We start from the raw sequence: 10,000 nt of genomic DNA on the forward strand, positions 1-10,000 counted from the left end.
AAGGTTCACAAACTTATCAACGTACCAAATTTCTTGTAACTACGGGTATAAAGGCATGTAACATTCTAAATTGTAAATTTTAACTTCGAAACGTCGTAGGAAGTCGACGCGAAAAACAGCCATTCGTAATTCGCTATTAGCCATTCGCCATTTGCCATTCGCTCGGCTAGTATTTTCCTCTACGAGAAAAGAATTGAGAAATTGAGAAGAGTATTCCAAGAGATATACATATATAAAACGACCGTTCTTGTCTTTTATTTAGGAAGCATAATAAAAGAATTTCTTTCGGTCATAACTTCAAAATTGTCCTTCGGATAATTCTTCGATAATGAAAACATCGACAGAATAAACTTTCTTGTTTTCCTCTTTTTTTGTTTTGTTTTCTTTTTTTTTTTTTTTTCTTTTTTTCTTTTTTTTCTTTCATTTTTGTGTTTATTTTTTTTTTCGTTTTTCTCTTTAAATTCACAGATATTTCTTTTTTTTTCTTTTTTTTTTTCTTTTTTTTTTTCTTAGGCGTTTCTTCGTAATTAAACAAACTACGGCAAGGATATTAAGGAGAGTCTAAAAAGTTAGAAGTATTATTAACGTCGTTTCGTTTCTCGAGAGGAAAGCAACTCAGCCTTTTTCTTACTTAGCGATAATAAGCACGTTTTTTTTCTTTCTTTCTTTTTCTTCTTTTTCTTTTTTTTTTGTTTGTTTGTTTTTTTCTTTCTGATTTTTTTCTCTCGCTCTATCTCTCTCTCTCTCTTTCTCTCTCCCTCTCTCTCTCTCTCTCCCTCCCTCTCTCTCTCTCTCTCTATCTTCTTTTTGTGTTCGTCCGCATTATCTTAATTTTCGTCTATCCCGTATGTATAGTTCAAACTCGACGTGATACGAGATAATAGGGATTCATTGCACCCAAGAAGCTGGAACCCAAAGTGGTTCGGATTCGACTCTATGAACTGCATTGACTAATTGTTCAAAAGCTATTGAGAGATCAGCGTTGACGATGACTTCGTCGAATAGATGGGAATAAAGGAATTCTATCCTAGCCGCACTGTGCAATATCTCGTTGAATTCCTCGTCCTGAAAATGGAATAGTGATTAAAAAATGAAAAGAAAAAAAAAAAAAAAAAAAAAAAAAAAAAAAGAAAAAGAAAAAGAAAAAAGAAGAAGAACAAGGAAAAAAAAAACAAATAAACAAAATGGTATTACGAATTGCTTTAAGAAAATAATTAATAGATGTGAAAAAGATGAAATGATTAAAACTTCAATCTTTATTTGTACCGTGAAACCTCGTGAGTTGCTCTCGTCGAATGTCGACCTAGCTCTGTTCTCGTTCCTGGTCTCCTTTAGTATCTCGAATCTAGGCGGTTTGATATAAATCACGTATGGCTTTGACTGTGGCGTTCTAAGCATTTTAAGTGCCTGGTAATGTGGATTTAACAGGCAAACGTATCCAGCATTGATCAGCGAGCTTACGCTCTCCGCGCTAGTACCATAAAGATTCCCTTTGTATTCACCGAACTCGATGAATTTGCCAGTATCAATGTCCTCTTCCATTTTTTCACGAGTAACGAAATAATACTCCTTCCCGTCTATTTCACCTGGTCTCGGTGGTCTCGAGGTGTCTGAGGAAAAAAAGAGAGAGAGAAAACATATATATATATATAAAAAAAAAAAAATTAAAGAAAATTCATTTCTCCCTTCTCCATTAACGTTAGATTATTTTTAAAGATACCTCATTAACAGCTAAAAAAGCGTTTCTATTACTAAGCAAAAAGAAATGATGTCACGAGAAACGTGGTATCTCATTTAACGCTTACGAATACGTAATCCGACATCATTTTGAAATTCGTTTCGCGTTTCACCAGTTCCCGGTGTTGTGATTCGATAGAGTTTATCACGTTTAGTTGGTACTCGGACTCACTTTGCTTTGTCCCAGTCCCTTGCCCCCCCCCTCTTCACCCCACCCCCTATCCGACCCAAGGGACCAGTGTCACTTGTTACATTATTTTGTTTTTCCTTTTTTTTTTTATTTTTTTTTATTTAAAAAAAAATTTTTTATTTTTTTTTTTTTTTTTTTTTAATAATCAAGTTTTTATTAGAACTCACAGGGCACTGGTGTCTTGTACTTGTCAGGATCGGTAACCATCAGCCTTCTTTTGAGTTCGTTTCTGCCGACACCAGGTGGTCCAATAAGAACAACGGGTCTGTAGAGACCCGGCCTTGGATATAGCTTGGCGACCTCTTCGTAGGTCGGTACCTCTTCTCGGTCGAAGTCGTCGTTTTCTGCAGCGTCATACATGATTTTTTTAGTTTTTATTCCCTGCAAGTTGCACTTTGTAGGCGAGGCGTGCAAAGAGGTACTGGGACGGGGGCACAATGCAGGCAAAGGCACTGGAACAGAACACAAGCCTAACCGACGGTTAAGCCGTCAGGCCATCATCCGTTAACAAAATAACTATATATATATATATATATGTATATATATATATACAAGAGAATCTTTTGGGATATTATTCTTTTTTTTCTTTTCTTTTCTTTTCTTTTCTTTTTTCCTCCTTTTTCTTTCTCTATTTTTTTTATAATTTCTCTTCTTATCAGATTTCCCTCTTTTTCTTTTTTGTTTTTTTGTTCTTCGTTTTGTTCTCTTCGTGTGCTCGTGCCTACTTCGAAGAAGTTTTCTCTTTGTTAGCAAAGCATTAGGGTACGTTATGAGAGATGTTAGATATAAGATTGTCAGAACAGAAAACACCATTATCTATCCTCTTATTTCGAAGAAAACCGAAGATATCGTAGTCTTGAATCGTTTTGAAGGTTTATCCGGGTGATAAATTTGTTAGGAGTTAATATCCCTTCGAAGGACTTTAACAATGAAAGACTCAGCACGTTTTATCACAATAAAAGAGAGAGAGAGAGAGAGAGAGAGAGAGAGAGAGAAAGAGGGATCGATCGATCCCTCGTTCGAGAGTCCCCCTCTTACTTTGTTAAAAATAGACGACGATTGACTTATAAAATTCATCGGGTCTTGTCGTAGAAAGGTTCTTTCTTTTCCATTTTTTTTTTCCACTAACCTGATCTAAAATATGTCTGCTCTGAAAATCCGATTCGTTTGTGATAGATTTCGAACGTTATGTCATTTGGCATATTTGAAGATTTAATAAAAAAAAGGCACTTTGTGAGACATATGACATTAGATGACAAGTTGACACGAGATGAGAATGACGTTGTTATAATGATAATAATAATAAAAAAAAAAAAAGACAAATAAAATAAAATGAATGAAAAACAAAACGAACGGAGCAATCAAACAAACAAACAAACGAACAAACAAACGAACGAACGAACGAACAAACAAACAAACAAACAAACAAATAGACGAACAGACAGACACAAATAAAAATTAGATGAAAAAAATAAAAAGAAAGAAAGAAAAGAAGAAGGAAATTATGATAGGAAAACTCGTGAAAGAATCAACTCACTTATATTGTCATCGTCGGTTTTATCCTTTTGTTGTCTCTCGAGAATGATCCTACGTTCCTGAAGTGCTCTACTGGGTATTAAACCCGCTCTCATGTTTCGATCACCTTCTCTTCTGGCTTGCCACCTGATTCAATGTCACGTGATTTATTTTGCTTATTAATAAAAATGTTTAAATCAATTATTTCTTTCAAGAAACATCGAAATATATATTATTATCTTTTACCAATACGCATCGTCCTGGCTAACGATGTGCAAGACATCACCTTTGACGAAATCTAATCCAGCTTCCTTGCACGGTATATAAGGATCTTCCGATGCCTTATATGAAAAATGTGCTCTCACTCGTACCTATGTTAGATTAGATCAAATTATTGTCGTCTTTTTTTCTTTTCTTTTTTTTTTTTTTTTCTATTGTATTCTCGTTAATTTTATCAATTTACCTTGCTTTCTCTGATTCCACCTTTGCTGTCCGCTGGTACGATCTTAAACGTTATCGTACCTTCCGAATTTTGCTGAAAGACATTCGTTATAAGATCAATATATTTTATAAATGATTATAGTTTCATTTTCTTTTTCACTTTATTTTTATATTAACTTTCATAGAATTGGAAGATATTTATCAAAAAAATTCCTTTTAAAAAATATTTAGTTTTGCATTGAATTAAACATTCCTTTTTTTGTTTTCTTAATATTTGCTTTACATTCAATGAAATATATATGCATATAATAAATGTATATATGTATATATATATATTTTTTTTAATATTTGATTTATATTGAGTTATATATATATATATATATCTTCTTTTTTTAAATATTTTCTTTATGCATTGAGTTAAATATTCTTTTTTGTTTTCTTAATATTTGCTTTACATTGAATGAAATATATACATGTAATAAATTTGTGTGAGTGTATATATATATATATATTTTTTTTTTTTTTATTTTAATATTTTCTTCATGCATTCAGTTTTTTTTTTTTTTTGTTTCCAGGTACTGTTAAGAGGTATAAATTTTGTTCTAGTAATAGAAGAAAATAATTTCAAGTTTATAAACGGAGCCACGAAACGATATAAGAATTTAAAACCTACCAGTATTTTAAGGACACAATTTGGTGTCTTCCCTTCAACGCTGATACCATTCACCTCGCAGACTTCATCACCAACATGAATAAGGCCAGATCTGTCGGCTGCACCACCATGCATTATTCGTGCGATCACGATTTTCCCAGTGACCTCGCAGGTCTTTATGGTCGCCCCCTATTTTCAAGGTACAAACTAATATTTTTATTTCGTTGGATCGTGTGCGTGCTAGGAAAAGTGCACTTTTTTGTTCTTTAGAAAAAAAGATTGAAAAAAAAAAAAAAAAAAAAAGAACCAAAAGAAGAAACACAAGGAAAGTCCTCTCTCGAAGGCTGACATCGTTTTAAAAGGATAAAAAAATAAAATAAAATAAAAAAAAGAAAAAAAAAGGAAAAAAGATAGACAAATAAAAAAATAAAAGCAACAGTGAAAAACAAACGAGTTGATCGAAAAACGTGAAACCTTCGCATCCATTCTTCCGATCTTCATTCTTTTTTTTCTATTTTATAATTTTTAACTTTATTTTTCTTTTTTCTTTTCTTTTCTTAAATTTCTTCCTTTCTTTAATATGTTATAATCGTCGAACGACGAGAGAGAAGGATCACGTTCGAAGCTCGATTTATTTTCGCCTTTTATATATTACGTTACATATGTATATATGTATTATATGTATATATGTATGTATGTCTATGTATATGTCTATGTATGTATGTATACGCATATATATATATGTATGTATATGCGTATGTATATATGTATATATGTATATAATTAATTACATTTCTCAAAACAAGAAAGAATAATTCTATGGTTCTTTCGTTTCGAGAATTTAAAAATTAAAGACACTAATTAACAATTAACTATGGACATGCGGGACAATAACACAATGTACAAAGGTTATAAAGAAATCGTTTTATTTACAAGCTGAAACAAATCATACGTATACTCTAATGCAAAACAATTAAAAAAAAGAGGAACAACAAAATGCGACGGGGGAAAAAGAAAAAGAAAAAAAGAAAAAAAAAGAAGAAGAGGAAGTAATAAATAAATTATACAGCTGGCAAAGACAAAGTATATATATATATATATATATATATATATATATATATATAACATATGTATATATATTTAACAATGACAAACATACAAGCAGGACTAATCGATAAAATAAAATGGCATAAAAAGAAAAAAGGGGGGATAAAAAGATAATCGAGGGTGGATAATGGGAGGAGTGAGGGAGAGATGTTGGGAGAAGGGGAGGAGGGTAGTAGTGGTTGCGTAAACGTATAAGAAAAAAATGGACACACATAATAAAAACTCGCTTCGTCTCTATAAATCGTCGATTCAGCAAACGCAGCCATTTAGTAATGAAAATTCGCGATAATATATTGCAAGAAGGCCAAACGACGAAGGCGTTCTAAAAAAAGTATGCGAAAGAAATGAACGGCAGCCAGCAGACTGGTGTGTAAGTGCAACGATGTGTTTTTCTCTTAAAAAGAAAAAAAGAAAAAAAAAAAAACGATGGAACTTTTGAAGAAAGAAATTTTTATCATACCCGTAGGATATATATATATATATATATATGTTTTCTTTCTTTCTTTTTTTTTTTTTTTTTCTTATCTATCTCTACGGGTAGTCAAAAGGCAAACTTACCACGATCGGTTCGACCCCGGCGCCGCACTTCGAAGCAAGTTTGACGATGAAAGAAATACGTGATTACTTGAGAGAAGAATTTGTTTTTTTTTTTTTTTTTTTTTTTTTTTTTTTTTTTTTTTTTTTATATAGTTTTGTTTTTTTGGTTGTCACCGAACAAGCGCAAACAACACGAGGGAGGAACATTCGTTATGCTTTAGAAATTAGTAGACATTGTTTATTTTCTTTTGTCTTTCGGTATTATTCTACCGAAGAACGGTGATTTAAAAAAAGAGATAGATAGATAGATAGATAGATAGATAGATAGATAGATAGATAGATAGATAGATAGATAGAGAGAGAAAGAGAGAAAGAGAGAGAGAGAGAGAGAGAGAAAGAGAGAGAAAGAGAGAGAGAGAGAGAAAGGAAGAAAAAGAAGGATATTACGACGATGTCATCAAAAAGATCTCATGCAAGTAAATGATAATTAAAAATAACGCGAGATAATAGTGTTAGGACAATACGCGTTTAGTTAGGTGTATCTAAAAATTATTTTTTCAACGTTCTTAAAGCTTTTCTCTTCTTTTTTTTTTTTTTTTGTTTTTTTTTTAATTATTTTCTCGATACCCTCGTCCTCTCCCCCCCCCCACTTCCCACCCCCCGTCCTATAGCCTTTCTTTTATCAACTTCGACCATCAAATCCAATCTATTACAGACGCAATCTAGATCCTAACATCAGTTTTATTATTTGCGTTTTATAACGGTATTATCGACGATCAACGATTAGCTTCCCGCCATTTTCTCGTTTTCAAGGTTAATCAAGTGGAATAGGTATGGGCAATCTAATTGAACTATCGATCGTTAAATCGATCCGACGTACCAAGGGCTCGTTCGACTTGACCAGCTGTACGATCTTCACTGTCTCTTCATCCTCGTCGACTTCCAATGGAATCTCAGGTAATCTGGGATAGTAATCCTTTTGGGCAACGGCATCGTGTGCACAGAGTAAACCCTGTATATAGATACATACATACATACATATATATTCATATAAAAATATTACTTAACCCATTCGAGACCGCGAATTTTTTCAAACACGGTCCCCAGGATCCAAATTTTTTTTTTCCATCATTATTATTGCACCCCGGTGTGCAACCGGTCTCATAGCCTCGTAAAGATATTGCACACACGGCGTGCAATTGGTCATGGAATGGGTTAACAAAAAAAAAAAAGATACGAATGTATTAGTAATTCTCTTTATAATTGGAAATAATATCCTACCTGCATATGTGGCTTTTGCAAAAGATGAAAAAGTTCTTTATACTCTTCCGAGATGTGAGTTTTCGTGGACAATAAGTCGAGCACCTCGATATCAATGTCCATCGAGTTTGATAACACAGGAAAGAACTTATCGTCCTTGACATTGTTTAAGATCTTATTGTGAACAGTTACCAAGGCGTTCAACTCCTTCGATTGTAATAGCTCACTGAGAAAACCGAACTCTTCCTCGGTACAGCTTGGTATTTCCGATTTGTTTTCCCTCAGAGAATTGAGAAGTTTCGATAATGCTGAAAGGAAGAACGTAACGAGATTGAATTTATATTCGAATGAAAGGAAGAAGAATAAGAAGAGAAAAGAAAAATGAGAAAAAAAAAGGAAAAAAAAAAAATAAGAAAAGGGAAAGAGATAGGAGCGAGGAGGAAAAAGGTGAGAAAACATTAGACGAACAAACCAACGTAATCGGTTTTCTAGAACGTTTTATATCTGTGTCTATCTATATCCGGCGTATATCTTAAAAGAACCCACGCGACGTTTTGGCACGCGAGAACATTGCAACTACATTAGAGAGTAAAACACTCGGTTTACGTCAGACAATATATTTTCGTGGCGACGGATACGGGTCGATGAATTAACGTCACACATTTTGTGAAAGATCTTTTTTTTTTTTCTTATTGCGGTTGTTGCTGTTGTTGTTGTTTACTTTCTCTCTTTCTTTTAACTATCGTTTTTTTCTTTTTTTCTTTTTTTTTTTTTTTTTTTTTTTGTAAAAGACTTCATTGTGCCACTTAAACGAACGAATCGTTTTACATATACACACACACATACACGCACAATATATATATATATATATATAGATTTATTTATCCATCTATATATCTAACACTGTTCTTTTCGTTTATACACGAGTACATCGAAACGAGAAAGAATGTGTGTGTATGTGAGAGAGAGAGAGAGAGAGAGAGAGAGAGAGAGACAGGGAGAGAGAGAGAGAGAGATGGAGATATATAGAGTCACTCGTGCGTTCAAAGGGATGAAAACACACAGAGAAAGAGACAATGAGAGATAGAGAAAAAGAAAGAGAAAGATAGACAAATAAAGAGAAAGAGAGAGAGAGAGAGAGAGAGATAGAGATATAGAGAGATATAGGGTTATTTTTTCAGACAACTCACCGGGATCCCAGTTAACGTTTTCCATGACGAGCGCAGCTGTCATAATTTCCTTTCCTTTCCGTATATTTGCAGGTCGGTCTGTAACCGTTGCGGTAAACGAGAGGAAGGAATCCCGGCGGGACGCTTTCACAGACGCCACACAGGTAACGATATATGCATATGCATATACATATATATATATATATATATATATATATATATATATATAAATATATAGATATATCGAAACAAGAGTAGGTGGACGAGATGTAGTCGCCGACGACGTCGTGGACTACGTAAAGAAGGAACGAGGTGGAAGTATTGGATAGGAAGAGTGGAGGAGGAAGAAGAAGAGGAAGAGGAGTAGGAGATGGAGGAAGAGGAGGATGAGGAGGAGATGATTATTCGGGTCAGTCACGACGTATTTCTGGCAGGGTCGCAGGCAGCGCCGCGAATAACCCGTCGTTCGAAGGATCGTTTCTGTCGTTTCGTATTCGCGCCTGGAGTATCGTTATCATAGCGAGAATAATCCGTTACGTAAGCGGCCGCCTGTCACTCGAGATGGGGTAGAACGGACCTTGATTTGTATATGTTATATATATATGTGTGTGTATTTATATACGTACATATATATATATATATATATTCTTGTATATGCCTATATACATATACATATACGTTAGGTATATGTATTTATGTGTATGATAAAGAGAGAATATGCAATAGGACGAAGCCGTCACCGGATTGGCCCATTTAATGTGTACAAGGTTTAAAAGCCGAGGGTGTCCCCGATACGTTCGATTTCTTCCGTTTATTATTCCTCTTCTATTACGATGATCTACCACGATATATTCTACTATTCGAATACACGAAACACACAAATTGAATCTTTCTCGTTCGCCACCGTCCTCGTCTCTCGTCCTCGACGCGGAGCGTCGCGCACACTGCCGACGCCATCTTCGGGACGACCGACCCTCGCCTCCCTCTCCTTTTCTTTTACACGCTATGTATCTCTCTCTCTCTCTCCCCCTCTGTCTCTCTCTCTCTCTCTCTCTCTTTTTCCCCTTTTTTCATCCCCACTTTTCTACTCTCCGCTCCATCCTCCCAACTTTACTGTATACTATCTTCATAAAGGTGCGTTCATAATCAAGGGGTTGTTCAGTCGATCATTGGATGAATTCTGTGTAAACATATTTTTCAGAGATTTTTTTTTTCTTTTTTTTTTTTTCTTTTTTTACTTTATTTTTTCCTTTTGCTTTTGTCTTCTTCGTTGTTTTCGTTTTTACTGTTGTTACGAGATAATTCATTGTGTATATATATATATATATATATATATATATATATATTTTCTTCTTTTGCCAAGAATTTTAATACGACTCCTCTTCGTTTCTC

The 10,000-nt window shown here is 34.0% G+C and overlaps 1 protein-coding gene across 4 annotated transcripts; it reads right to left on the reverse strand.

Moving 5' to 3' along the window:
• Positions 1 to 737: 737 nt before the first annotated feature.
• On the reverse strand, positions 738 to 9,829 carry LOC124953855 (MAGUK p55 subfamily member 7). 4 transcript variants are annotated; one of them, XM_047505851.1, is made up of 11 exons: positions 8,630 to 9,829; positions 7,461 to 7,747; positions 7,060 to 7,191; positions 6,201 to 6,227; positions 4,557 to 4,724; positions 3,906 to 3,977; positions 3,689 to 3,813; positions 3,465 to 3,589; positions 2,095 to 2,397; positions 1,267 to 1,610; positions 738 to 1,065 (listed from the first exon to the last, which is right to left on the reverse strand). In XM_047505851.1, the coding sequence occupies exons 1-11, from the start codon at positions 8,670 to 8,672 to the stop codon at positions 889 to 891; spliced, it is 1,803 nt and encodes a 600-aa protein (XP_047361807.1). In that variant the 5' UTR covers positions 8,673 to 9,829; the 3' UTR covers positions 738 to 888. The 4 variants fall into 4 exon arrangements, with proteins under 4 accessions (XP_047361807.1, XP_047361809.1, XP_047361808.1 ...); XM_047505853.1 differs by having other exon boundaries at positions 2,095 to 2,271; positions 8,630 to 9,823; XM_047505852.1 differs by lacking the exon at positions 6,201 to 6,227 and having other exon boundaries at positions 8,630 to 9,825.
• Positions 9,830 to 10,000: the final 171 nt, after the last annotated feature.

Source organism: Vespa velutina, chromosome 13 (genome assembly GCF_912470025.1).
Source record: "Vespa velutina chromosome 13, iVesVel2.1, whole genome shotgun sequence".
Classification (NCBI taxonomy): Eukaryota; Metazoa; Arthropoda; class Insecta; order Hymenoptera; family Vespidae; genus Vespa; species Vespa velutina.